This window comes from Pinus tabuliformis, chromosome 5_2 (genome assembly GCF_031772625.1).
Source record: "Pinus tabuliformis cultivar Carrire ecotype Pingquan chromosome 5_2, CPIR1, whole genome shotgun sequence".
In the NCBI taxonomy this organism is placed as follows: domain Eukaryota; kingdom Viridiplantae; phylum Streptophyta; class Pinopsida; order Pinales; family Pinaceae; genus Pinus; species Pinus tabuliformis.
In genome coordinates this window covers 981,412,300-981,425,764 of record NC_142306.1, presented here as the reverse complement: position 1 = coordinate 981,425,764, position 13,465 = coordinate 981,412,300, and the positions used below count along the sequence as shown (strand labels likewise).

General features: G+C 40.6%; 2 protein-coding genes across 5 annotated transcripts in view; one reads left to right on the top strand and one right to left on the bottom strand.

Annotated features, from left to right (window-relative positions):
- LOC149162591 (endonuclease 4-like) overlaps positions 1-13,465 on the bottom strand; it is a 326,614-nt gene that overhangs the window by 192,663 nt on the left and 120,486 nt on the right. The gene's annotated exons all lie outside the window — the stretch shown is intronic.
- LOC149162592 (uncharacterized) lies at positions 1,822-4,871 on the top strand. Its single transcript, XM_089435740.1, has 2 exons — positions 1,822-4,444; positions 4,569-4,871. The coding sequence occupies exons 1-2, from the start codon at positions 2,240-2,242 to the stop codon at positions 4,761-4,763; spliced, it is 2,400 nt and encodes a 799-aa protein (XP_089291866.1). The 5' UTR covers positions 1,822-2,239; the 3' UTR covers positions 4,764-4,871.

Sequence of the window (13,465 nt, the reverse complement as noted above, 5' to 3'; positions counted from 1 at the left end):
CCGCAAAGATCCCATAATTCCGGATTCATGTCCGAATTTCGGGACACAATGTGTCTGATCGGGACACGATCCGAATTCGATTGCATCCCAATCGAACACGACGTGTCACGAAATCCGGACACAATTTAGGTCGAATCGTATCGAATTTGACGGATTCGAACATATGGCCCTCTAAGAGCGAATCTAGTTTCAGAGGTTCTAGGTAGTGCGCAAATCACTTCGGGGACACTTCCACACTTGGGTTCGAGCTATCTTTTATGGGTTTTGCTCACCTTTCATAGCAAGCCCAAGTTCTATTTTTTCAGCTCATTATATGTACTCTTTCCCGGAAATTTAATAAAATGGCTTAGTTTATACTGTTGGATTCATTGTGTGTTTCAAATTGTGTTCATGGCTTGATTCATTTTGTTGTTCCTAGTCCATTACTTGGTATTTGCTGTTAATCTCCATTTATGAATATTACAGTAGTATCAGAGCATGTTCTTGGTCAATTGTGGGAAAATAGTAAGTGATGCCACCCAGGTACGTTGGAGTAGTATTTCACAAAGGCAGAGGGAGAGGTCGAGGTAGAGGAGAAGAGCTTGAACACGCCAGGGAGCACATGGAGAACCATGAAGACAATGAGTAACCTAGACAAAATGGCCAAGGGTAGTTTCTAGAGGAGTTGGTGAAGCAAAACCAATAGGTTCCTGAGATGATGCAACAAATAACGGGAATGCAAATACAAAACCAGCAAGGTCAACTCAATAATGGAGAAGGTGGTTCCCAGACCGAAGAAGGAAGCCACGCACATGCATGCACATTTCAGCAAAATAACACCCATATGTATGGTTAGACTAGCCATCCTACCATGCCTCATTTTCTAGATGAACCTAAGAGGGAAAGAGATTCAAACAACTTTGCAAATTTAATGAGGTCTTTCACAGATGGGATTGATGAGTATGATGGGTTGGACCACAGGTCAGGAGGCCTCTATTGTTTGGGGATTTTTTCCATTGGAAGGATAAGCATAGATCAGGAGCAAGATCATCATATTGGTGCACCAAGGGCAAGGCCCAGTACATGGAGGCGATTCCTATCATTGGGCATGAGGAAATTGCGCATGAGGCCGATAACCCTAGTGGTTGTGAGGACATAGATCGGCCTAGTGTGACTCCAGAGTCACCACTAGTGGAGAGAAAATTGATGGTACGGATTGAGATAGTGGCAGAGAGTGAAGCACACACACCCATAGGGCCATCCATTGACAAGGCACCAATAGGCACAAAGACATCTCGAGCCATGACTGAGTTCCCAGATGGCAGCTACCTACAACACCATGAAGAGCACGTGAAGGGACATGAGCTAGATGAGGATGTTTCGCATGACGGGTTGTTTATGGAGGAGTAATTGGAGGCTCATGTTAAGCCCATGGAGGAGGAAGCACATACATCTTTTGGGTTAGCCATTGATGAGGGGAAGTGAAGAGAGCACATGTTAGGACTTTAGCACAGTTCACTCCAGAGCAGGGTTGCAGGAATCGCCCCCCCCCGCCGGATCCAAACCCGGAACCGCGGATCGGAGCGAACCGTCCCGGAATCCACCCTGGAAGCGCGGATCGGATTTGGCGGTTGCGCGGATCCGTTAAAAAAAAACGATTCCTGCCTTTTTGGGTTGCGGCCGCCCGGAACCGCGGATCGGAGGGCGGTTCGGGCACGGGGTGGCGCCACGCTTCCGGCCCGGAACCACACGCCACCCGCACGCCACCCAGGCGCTTCCGGAAGCAACCCCGCGGCCAACGGATTTTTAATTTATTTTTTTAAATTTGTTTTAACATGTGACTTAACTAGCATGAGGGGGTGGGTTAGGTTAGTTTAGGGTGAGTCTAGGGTGACTTTAGAAAAGAATAAAGCCCCCATTCTCTTCTCATTTTCTCACTTTGAGTTTATGAGAGTTGGAGAAGAGAAGAGAGGAGAGGAGAAGAGAAGAGAGGAAAGGAGAGGAGAAGAGAGGAGAGCTTGGAGGAGTGAAGAAGGAGGAGCTAGGAGAAGGAGGAGGAGCTAGGAGAAGGAGGAGGAGCTTGGAGCAAGAGCTTGGAGGACTTCATCTACAAGAGCTAAAGAGGTAAGTTCAAACCCCAAACTCCCTTGTTTTTTTGAAAAAAAAATTGTATTTTTCTCCTCCCTCTCCTACTCTTTCACATTGTTTCTACTTGCTCCTTTATTTACAGGTTGTCCACCACCTATATCCATATTCCAAGATGGTGTTCTTTTGGCTTCTATGTATCATTCCACTCTTGGTTTTAATGATGGCAAGGGTGAGGAATAGAGGGGAAGAGGAAGGGGATGAACTTGGTCCTAATAGTAGTGACCCAATGTATGATGAGGAGGAAGGGTTTGAAGAGGAAGGGGATGAACTTGAAGAGGACACTGAAGCACAAGATGGGAAAGGTACATCAAATCCCTTGTGGAACTATGTGACCAAACTTGAAGGGGGAAAGGGTGGTGGATCTTACAAATGGATGTGCCCTCATGATTGTCATGGAGGAAAACCATATACGGGTTCATATACCCGTCTGAGGAGGCATCTTTGTGGGGTGCTAGAGAGTGATGAAAAAAAGGGTTCTGTGGGGGTAGCCATTTGCCCAAAAATTTCAAGTGAACAAAGACAAAAATACATCAAAATAGAGATGGCTGCACAACAAAAAAACAAGAAACAAAAAACTCATTCAGAATCAAGTGCAAACTCTAAATTTGGTAGTTGCCCATCTCCTCATGGTACTTCTGCAACCTCTGGAGGTAGAAAAACAATAGGGGATTTCCTTAATGTTTCTGGGAGGGATGATGTGGATGGAAAGGTAGTCCGTTTTCTTTGTGCTTGCGGTGTACCATTCAATGTGCTTCGCTCTCCCTATTGGCATGACATGGTAAAGGCCATCAATGAAGCCCCAAAAGGATACAAGGCCCCCAACTATGAGAAAGCTAGAACAGTGTTATTAGAAAGAGAAAAAGCTAAGGTTCAAAGAGCTTTGACACGTTTTACACATGAGTGGGTGGATTATGGGGTATCCATTGTATCAGATGGGTGGACAAATATTAGAAACCAACATTTGATAAATGTTCTTGGTGTTTCTTCTAAGGGTGCAGTATTTATTGCATGTCATGACTCCTCCTCCATCAGTGCAACTGCACAAAACATTGCAGATCTCCTATTGAAATCAATCAAAGATGTTGGTCCGAATAATGTGGTTCAAGTGATCACAGATAATGCAGCAAATTGTAAGGCAGCAGGAAAAATTATTGAGCGTACTCATCCACACATCTTTTGGTCTGGGTGCCTGGTTCACACATTGAACCTTTTGATGCATGATATTGTGAAACACAAAGAATGTGGGTGGATTGCTGAGGTTTACAGGAAAGGGAAGCAGCTCATTAAATTCATCACAGGGCATACAAGGGTAAACTACTTCTATGGCACTTACTCCAAGTTGCAATTGCTTAAAATTGCAAAGACAAGATTTGCTAGTTATTACCTCACCTTTAGGCGGCTAGTGAAGGTGAGACAAGCTTTAACTAATCTGGTGTGTGCTGAAACATGGGATGAAATTAACCAGTGTACAGATGGTGCTACTGCTAATGTAGTCAAGGACACTGTTCTTGACACTTACTTTTGGTCACAGGTTAAATATGTTTTGCAATTCACCAAACCAATTTATTACATGATCAAGTTTGCAGATTCAGATCGACCAGTAATTGGGGAGGTGTATGAGCAAATGGATAGCATGTTGGGGCAGATTAAAGACATTGTTGAGCCTAGAGATACCACCTTGTACAATTATATTCGTGAAGAGGTGGAAAAGCGATGGGATATGCTAAATGTTCCATTGCATGCATTAGCATATGTTTTGACACCTAGGTACTATCATCCATCATGGCTTTCAAAACCAGCACCTGGGGGGGGAAGCAGGAAAAAACCACACCAAGATAAAGAGGTTCACGAAAAATATATGGCTGCATTGAGTAGATTAATCCCTGATAATGAGGAGGCTGCATTGGTACGGAGACAGGTGAGCAACTATACGCTCAACACTGGTCCATTTGGGAGCATGCATTCAATTGAAGATCGAGAGCATTTTTCTGCTCTTGAGTGGTGGAACATGCATGGAGGGCCTACTCCACTTCTACAGAGTTTGGCATTGCGGGTGCTATCACAGGTGGTAAACACTTCTTCTGCAGAGAGGTGTTGGAGCTCTTATTCTTTCATCCACAGTGTTAAAAGGAACAGGTTGAGTTTAGACCGGGCAGAGAGCTTGGTTTATGTTCATTACAACTTGCGATTGTTGTCCCATTACTGTGAAGATGCAAAGTCTAATAAAGACTTGTTGACTTGGGACAAGCATCCAGAGGAGCCCAATTTGGAGGATGGAGTGTTGCAACTAGAGCAATTAGAGGATGCTCTTATCCAGGTATGTCCATTGTGGTATGAATTTTCCAATTTTCCCTTATAAAGCATTTCTCTAATTCATGTTTTTAATTTTTTTGTTAACTAGTGTTTTTTTTTTTTTGCATGAATTTTTTGAGCGATTCTAGGATGATGATGACCGTGTTGATATGCCACCACCCCCACCCCCATCTGGTCCTAGGTTCCATGGTTCAACACCAACAGCAGGGGGTTCTTCTTCATCAGTTCCAGTGCCACGACTTACACAGGGACCATTTTCTTCATTGCCACCACGTGGAGGCACGCCATCACGTTCTATTCGTGGTGGAAGGAGGAGAGATTAGTAGATATATTCACAATCTACTTCTTTTTGTCATAGTCTATAGATTACTCATTAGACTTGTAGACTTGTGAATTTGAATTTTGAACCTTTTTGGCTTGGCGGTGACCAAGTGACATATTTTGTAAACATTATTATTTGAATTTTGGACATGACAAATGTTGACAGTTGCTCACTTGCTAGATAAATCATAATATGCTCTATGTTTTATGTTTTATAATATGCTTAAATGTTTTATGTTTTATAATATGCTTAAAAATTTGATGTATGTTTGTAATAGCTAGAATATAGATGATTGTTGTACATACTAGTAACTACAATGGAATCATGGATGCCATATCTATCTTGATTTATGCAAAAATATGCATGTTTTCATGTCTTCTACAATTAATTTGGTATTTGGGATGTTTGTTTTGAGTATAAATGCAAAAAAATATATAAAAATATATATATATATAGCAGACGCTTCCGCGGACGCTTCGCTCCCTAGATTTTTGGAAAATGACGCTTCCGCGCTTCGCGCTTCCGCTTCGCTCCCGCTTCGTGCAACATTGCTCCAGAGGCACGATGATGGGGCTTGTTGACCACTACTGGTCAACTACCCATGCAGTACACCTCCTTCCTGTTGGCAGAGAAGGATAGCTCCTGAGCGACATGTCCGTGCCAGCCTACAGTCATCGACAGCTTGATCATTTTTGTTGTAAACCCAGTCTGCATGTTTGAAATGTAAATAATCTAAGCAGATCAGAGTCATGTATGTAAAGTTGCCTAGGTGGACCTAACTTTCTAATGACGATCTGCGTCCCGGGAGGTTTTTAGTCTCACCGATCCATGGATCGGCAGAGTTTTCCTTCAAACCCAACCCCAAAGCCGGGATGCATTTCGCTATTAGGACTTTAGGAGAATCCTAGCGTGTTACTCTGCTAGATTATAGTTGTGTCGCAGATCTGGGTGGTCTATGAGGGTCTATGTTAAAGTGGATTCATCCCTTTGAGATGTAAATTGTAAAAAATTGTAAAAAATCATGATGAAATGTGTCTTGAGGGTTGAAAATGTTGTAAATCCCCTCATGAGTCCTAGGTCCTAGGTGCTAGGTGATGATTCCAACGGCTGGGTTTGATGATCCGTCTTAAAATAAATTTAAATTTTTTTTTTAATGAATAAAAATAATAAATTCATATATAATAAAAAAAAAAAAAAAAAATTAAAAAAATTAAAAATTAAAAAAAAAAAAAAAAAAAAAAAAAAAATTTAAAAATTTGAAAAATAAAAAAAAAATAATAAAAAATAAAAAGCATAAAGCAAAAACCCTAAGCAATAAAATAATAATATTTTTGTGGATCACCCAAAACTAGCCGTTGGGATCATTTCCTTTATGTAGGGTCTTAGGAGGTCATTTTCAGTTTTATCTGATCTGTGAGTCTGTACTGAAAGCTCTCTTGTAAACTGATTTCTGATTAATAAAAAGACTTTGGGGTTTCAAACTGGCTGGTGTTACTCTCTGGAACTGCTGTGAGGTGTTTGAATTTCTGCATATTTCAGTTTTCAACAGTTAAAATAGCTGATTTTTTTCAGAGCATTGTGAGTACAGGTATCTTGCTCACGTGCTAGGGTCTGAATGCTGTAGGGTTTCTGGAAAATGGCAGGTATCTCCATTTTCTTTTGAAATCTAGCAGCATCTCTTGCCCTTGTTTGCTGATGCTTGCTTGAGGTGTGCAGGAAACTTTTAGGTGAAGGTTATTTGTGGGCGTTTGGGGAAGTTCTGGGCTGAACCAGCCGACTCCCACAGGCTGTTCTGTGCAGAGCCCAGCTGATTGTGCCCCGGGTTAATCTGTTAAAGTTTATTGCATGTTTTACATTGAGAAATTTTTCTGATTTACAGTGAAGTTCACAGTGAATTTACTTCTGATATTTCAAGAACATTACTGTCATTACTGTCAAATCTAGCTGTACAGAGCTATAATTTTTGTGATTTTGGGGCAAATTTTGAAGGGTTTACTTTAAAAATTTCCATATCTCTGCGGGTTTTTATTTTTCTATCTTGCAGGTTACGGATAAGAGCTGGAAAAAAGAAAATTTTGCAGGGTTCTTATCTCAGTCACTTAAGGGTTTCAGATATAAATTATTTTTTCAGAGCCGCAGTCACAAAATACATTTTCCATCCAAGTTTTCTGCATGGTTGCTGAAGGCCCTCAAATGACCAGCAATGTTCAGCCACCATTGAAGATACCTTTTACTATTCAAAACCCATGATCGCAAAACTGTAGCCAAAAGAGCAATTTCGGGCCTTTATCCTTTTTTCAAATCCTTGCCGAGTGCAGGAGGCTACGTGTTTCAAGACAGTAGCATAAGCAAACGCCAGGTAAATCGAAACATTTCAATGCAGCATCCTCAGGTATCGAAACCCAAAGGCAGGTAAAAAGGCGGTGGCATGCGGCTCGAAATCACCTTCATTGCTCCTGGCAAAGCGCTTCAGATATCGGCTGCTTGAAACCTTTCCTGAGTGAGATATTCCGCTCCAGGTAAGAGAACTGTGGCGCCTGGCTGCTGTCAAAACCTTGCAAACACCGTGAGAAACGTGAATCTTTCACCCCTGCGTCTTCAGGCGTTGGCTATCAAACTGAAAAGGTGACATCTAATTTAATCTGCAAAACCCGTCAATTTCGTGAAGATTTTTCTCAGCCTATCGTATTTTTATTTTTGTTGTATATGCGTAGGTAAAGCTTTGTTTAGGTTTTACATTTCATAATTTTAGTAAGGATATTAAACTTTAGGATTTAATTTTTATATATGATTTGAATAGTTGTGTTCCGTAGATTTTACGATTAGTTCTTTTTCCTTTTTTCTAGATTTAAATACTTAGATTTTAAATTTTTTTAGATAGTTGCATTAAAAAATCATAAAAAAAAAAAAAATGTTTTAGTTTTAGATTTATTTCTTTGCCTTTTTATTTTTTAGATTTTGTTTAATATAAAAAATATAAAAAATAAAAAAATATTTTTATTTTGATTAGCTTTTAAATTTAGATTTAAATTTTTTTTAGACTTAGGTTTTAGAGATTCTAAAATTTTAGATTTAATTTTTTTATTTTTATTTGGGGTTTCAAAAAATAAAAAAAAAATAAAAAAAATAAAAAAGCATAAAAAATTTCTTTTTTTTTTGTGGAGAATTGCTCTTACCACCATCAGTTGTTTAGCATTGTATATCTTTCGTGCTGAGATCTGAATACAAAGCAGATATCTGGTTTCTCTGCTGTTTGAAGCGATTTATTTCTTTTAAGTTGCTGGATATCGTCACTTGATGAACATTGTGTTTTACTGGATATTTAAAGCATTGTTCTCTTTATTTGATGTAAGTGATTGCTGCCTGTGGTTCATATTTTTATATCGTCCAGTAGTAATCATTTAAGCACCAAATCTCTTAAGGCACTGATCTATCAATTTAATAAAATCATTATAGTGCATCTCGTCTCCCAGACCAACTGCCTGGCAGTTGGCCTCAATCTTTTCCCAGGGACTACCCCCCTTAGCCAGTAGGAGATAGGCTTAAACGGAGGGATCGGGGATCAGAGTGACAGCCCCCGATCCGAGCGTTGTCGTGTCAATCCGCGCGACAACATTTTTTGGCGCCGTTGCCGGGGATAGAGTTTTTCTGTCCTTGGTCCTTGTTTTTCAAGCTCTGCTGTGCTTAACTTCTTGTTCAAGTGGCGACTCCACTTCCATTATTATCTGCGAGAGTGTACACTAGAAGACATCCAGGCAGTCTGTGCAACCCCACTCCGGATCCTGAAAAGGTTTACAGGGTGCGATCACACAAACTCGCTTCTCGTGCACTCCTTACAAATCTTGGACAAGAAGCCCTTTCTGACGTTCATCTGCTCTTTAGGGGTCAGGTTAGGCGCAACACCATGAGTCTGTTGGGTCCTTGTGATTTCTCTAACATTCCTGGAGCCCCCAATGATATTCCATCTGTTGGGATAGACAAATTGCCTAGCTTTCATGGAGATAATGCCATTACTGTTAACTCCCATTTGCGAGATTTCAACATATGGATGGCTAAGTACGCTAGATCTCCTGATTTTGATCATGAAGATGTCAGGATGACTCTTTTCATCTTGACTCTAGGAGGTGATGCTCATGACTGGTATACAGAAAAACCTCCTAATACTTTTGACTCTCTACAATCACTCATTAATGCATTTAGAGAAAAATTTGGAGATAAGAGAGAGGGAAGACATCTTGTAAGAGCTCTTACTCTGATGAAAAAGAGAGAAGACGAAACTGTTGAAGAATTTAACAGAAGGTTTAATGGTATTATTAGAGAATTACCCCAAGACTATAAACCTTCAGACAAAACTCTCCAAGATTTTTATATTGACGCCTTTGGTCCTGAACCATCTTACGAGTTAAGGCGTGCTAAACTTACTGATTATCGAGATTGCCAAGCCTTAGCTGTAGAACTTGAAAAGGACAAGGCAGCTTCTGGGAAGTCTGAAATTCCAGGTTTTGATAGGGCTGCTACGAAATTAAGGGAACCTAAGGGAAAAGCAGCCCAGGAGCCTGAAAATGAACTTGTTCTTAAATTGCTGCAAAAAATTGAAACTATGGAAATCAATCATAATAAGGAGATAAACACTTTGCAGAATAGGTTAATTCAAATGGAAAGAGCCCAACCGCAAAATTTTCAGCCTCGAAATAATAATAACAGAAATAGTAACTGGCAAAGAAAGGGTCAATCTAGTGAGCAGAGGCCCCCTAATCCGCTTACCAATCTGGTGGATGATGCTCCTCCTTACTGTCGTGCTTGTGCTGATTTTCACGAAGAGTCCTCTTGTCCCATTATCAGAAGACTTCTCGATAATGGAATGCTTGGGACAGGTGAGCAAATAAACGTAGTAGGGAGCAAGTTCCCTTTGCCCATGAATGATTGGATAGAGGTTAAGGAAAGGAGCTATGATGTTGTGAATCCTCAATCTGCTTTTGGTATAAATAACCTTGAAAGCGAAGATGACATTTTGGCCAGGTTATATGGTGAGAAACCCTCTCCTGAGAAAATTCTGGAAATTGCTAGAGATAAGGGTTTAACATACCAGAGAAGGGATAAAGATCAGAGCGGAAATCAAATTCCTCCTCGAACTCTAAGCCCTGGTATGAACTCTGGAATAGATGTCGATTTGGGGAATTGGTTTAATAATGCTAAAATCTGGGTTCCCGTGTCTGAGATCGCTAAGATCCCTTCCCAAAGGGACAAGTTACTAAAAGCAATTCAGGGTCCTCAAGTCAACGCTTCTCAGCAGAAGATTCGTGAGGTTGACTATCATGATGCTCCTATTTATCTGCAAAGCGTAGATGCTGATAACAAGGATCATCAACCCTTCTTTATCACCTTATTAGTCAATGGGTATAAATTGAATAACTGCATGTTGGATTCAGGCGCATCTGCTTGTGTTATGACTAAAAGGGTTATGGAACAGCTTAACTTAAGAGTTTCCAGACCCTACTATAATATATGCGCCATGGATTCTAAGAAGATCGAGGTACATGGTTTAATCAAGGATTTGCAAGTTCATCTTTCAGTCTACCCAGACATCATGGTTGTTATGGATATTGTTGTCGTTGATGTACCTGATGCTTGGGGTATGCTGTTATCTAGGAAGTGGGCCTCTGATCTAGGGGGAAGCATTCAGATGAATTGGTCATATGCTATGATTCCTTCTCCTAGCGGTGACGGTTTTGTTAGACTAAATAGAGAGCCTGAGAGGAAATTTCATGTTGAAAATCCTAAAAAGCCTCATAACGAGATAATTAAAGAAAAATCTGACATCGGGAACTATGCTATCATGTCCAATTTCATAATTCCTCCCGATGATGAGATTAAAGATCTTAAGGATGAAGTCTGGTATATGTATTTCGATGGTGCGTTCTCTAGTCATGGTAAGGGTGCTGGGATTGTGCTTAAGTCTCCCCTTGGTCACGTATTCAAGTTTGCCTATCGTCTAGAATTTGAAGCAACCAACAATGTCGCTGAGTATGAAGCCATATTGTTGGGCCTTGAATTGGCCAAAGCTTTGAAAATTAAATTGCTTAACATAAAGGGGGATTCCGATCTGGTTATCATGCAGCTTAAGAACAAATTCACATGTAGAAATCAGAGATTAAGAAACTATCGAAATGCTGTGTGGGATACTATGGAACACTTCGATGCCCTTAACCTTGAAGCAATTCCTAGAGAGCTAAATAGTTCGGCAGATGAACTTGCCGTAGCTGCTAGCACTTTCCAGTTGTCGGATGAGTTAATCAACGATAAAATTAAAATGGAGATAATATTCAGACCATCTGTCCCAGACAACTCAGAGCATTGGCAAGTTTTTAATGATGAAAAGCAAGTCGTTCGTTTTCTCAATAGTTTAGACGAGTTTGAGGATTTCCGGCTAGTTTCTGGCGAGGATGGGTCTTTAGATCAAGGACATATCATAAATCCCACTCCCAGAAATGTAGTTGCCTTAGAGCAATATTTTGATCGGCATGATGCCACGAAGCTGAGAGAAGAAGACAAGTTGGACCCAGGCGAGTACCTTGAAGTTAACATTGGTACTTTTGAAAGTCCGAAAATGGTTAAAATCGGTAAAGGTACTAGTCTGGAGGAAAGGAAAAAGTTAATTGGTTTACTTCGTGAATATCGAGATGTTTTGGCTTTTTCCTATGATGAGTTGAAGGGCTACAGGGAAGATATTATGGAGCATACTATTCCCTTAAAGGACGAAAATGCTAAACCTTTTCGGCAGAAACTTAGGCAGATTAATCCTAAGTTAGCCCCTCTGGTCCAAAAAGAACTTGCGAAGATGCTTGCAGCAGGAATCATCGCTCAAACTAGGCATTCGACATGGTGTTCGAATTTGGTGATTGTCAGGAAGAAGAATGGTACAATAAGACTTTGTGTCGATTTTAGAAACCTTAATCTAGCGTGCAAGAAGGATAATTACCCTTTGCCAAAAATGGAAACTTTGTTGCAAAGAGTAACTGGGTCTGGAATGATGTCATTGCTAGACGGTTTTTCTGGATATAATCAAGTTTGGGTTAAAAAAGAAGATCGACACAAGACCACGTTCACAACACCATGGGGCACTTTTGAATACATCAGAATGCCATTTGGGTTAACAAACGCTGGAGCTACTTTCCAGAGGGCCATGGACTGTGCCTTCAAAGGATTGATCGGGAAAATTATCGAAATATATCAAGATGATCTTACTGTTTTCTCTAAAGATGGTATCAGTCATATAGATCATCTTAGGCAAGTTTTCGATAGATGTAGAGAATATGGAATTTCTTTGAATCCGGCTAAATCTGTCTTTGGGGTAACTGAAGGGAAACTTCTGGGTCATATCATCTCTAAGGAAGGAGTCAGGGTCGATCCTGAACGAGTTGAAGCAATTCAAAAGATTCCTCTCCCGCATAACCTCAAGTCCCTTCAGTCTTTCCTTGGAAAGATAAATTTTATTAGAAGATTTATCCCGAATTATGCGGAAATAGCTAAGCCCATTCAAAGTCTTCTGAAGAAGGATGTGAAATTTGTTTGGCAAGAAGAGGGCAAAAGGGCTTTCCAAGAAATCAAGTCTGCTATCGCGAAGGCTCCTGTCCTTGTTAGTCCTGATTACTCCAAAGATTTCATGATTTTTTCTTTCGCTTCGGAGGATACCATTGCCGGTGTCTTACTTCAAAAGAATAGAGAAGGTCACGAGCAGCCTATCGCTTTCATGAGTAGAGCACTTCAAAATTCCGAATTGAAGTACAATACCATGGAAAAGCAGGCCTATGCCCTAGTCAAGTCTCTTAAGCATTTTAAAACTTATGTGGGTTATTCTAAGATCATCGCTTTCGTCCCACATTCTGCTGTTAAAGACATATTAACTCAAACTGATTGCTTAGGGACTCGCGCTAGGTGGGTTACTAAGATACAGGAGTATGATTTAGAGATTAGACCCACTAAGCTGATCAAAGGACGAGGTTTAGCTCAAATGTTAGCTGAAAGTAATGAAAAGACTCTTGGTCTGTTTTGCCTTGACGATCTTTCTTCACCAGAATTAAGAAGGTTAGCTGAGCATGAATGGTATAAGGACATAGTTTACTACTTGACAAATCTTGCGTGTCCTAACCACTTAGTCACTCATAGAAGAAGGGCTCTTAGACTAAAAGCCACTAAGTACTGCCTTATGAAGGATGGCCTTGGATGGAGAAATCCAGAGGGCATAGTGCTTAGGTGTGTTGACGATGTTGAGTCCAAAAGATTAATTTCCGAATTTCATTCAGGATTTTGTGGTGGTCATTATGCCGCTAGAACTACTGCCCACAAAATCCTGAGAGCTGGCTATTATTGGCCTTCGATTTTTTCTGATGTGCACAAGTTTGTTAGAACGTGTCAAGCCTGTCAACTGTTCACTGGGAAGCAGAAGCTTGCTGCCCTTCCTCTACAGCCTGTTATTGTAGAGGCACCTTTTCAGCATTGGGGCCTGGACTTCATAGGGAAGTTCCATGAAAATTCTAGCAATGGCTACTCTTGGATTTTGACTGCTACTGATTACTTCACTAAATGGGTAGAAGCCATTCCTGCTAAGAATGCCACTGAAAAGGTGATTATGGATTTCCTTGAGAATAACATCATTACTAGATTTGGTGTCCCCGCTAAAATCACTACGGACAATGCCAAGGC

Coding starts and splice junctions, on each gene's coding strand:
- LOC149162592 (XM_089435740.1), top strand. CDS start 2,240: ATGGTGTTCTTTTGGCTTCTATGTATCATTCCACTCTTGGTTTTAATG. Junction 4,445..4,568: donor TAGAGGATGCTCTTATCCAG/GTATGTCCATTG, acceptor GAGCGATTCTAG/GATGATGATGACCGTGTTGA.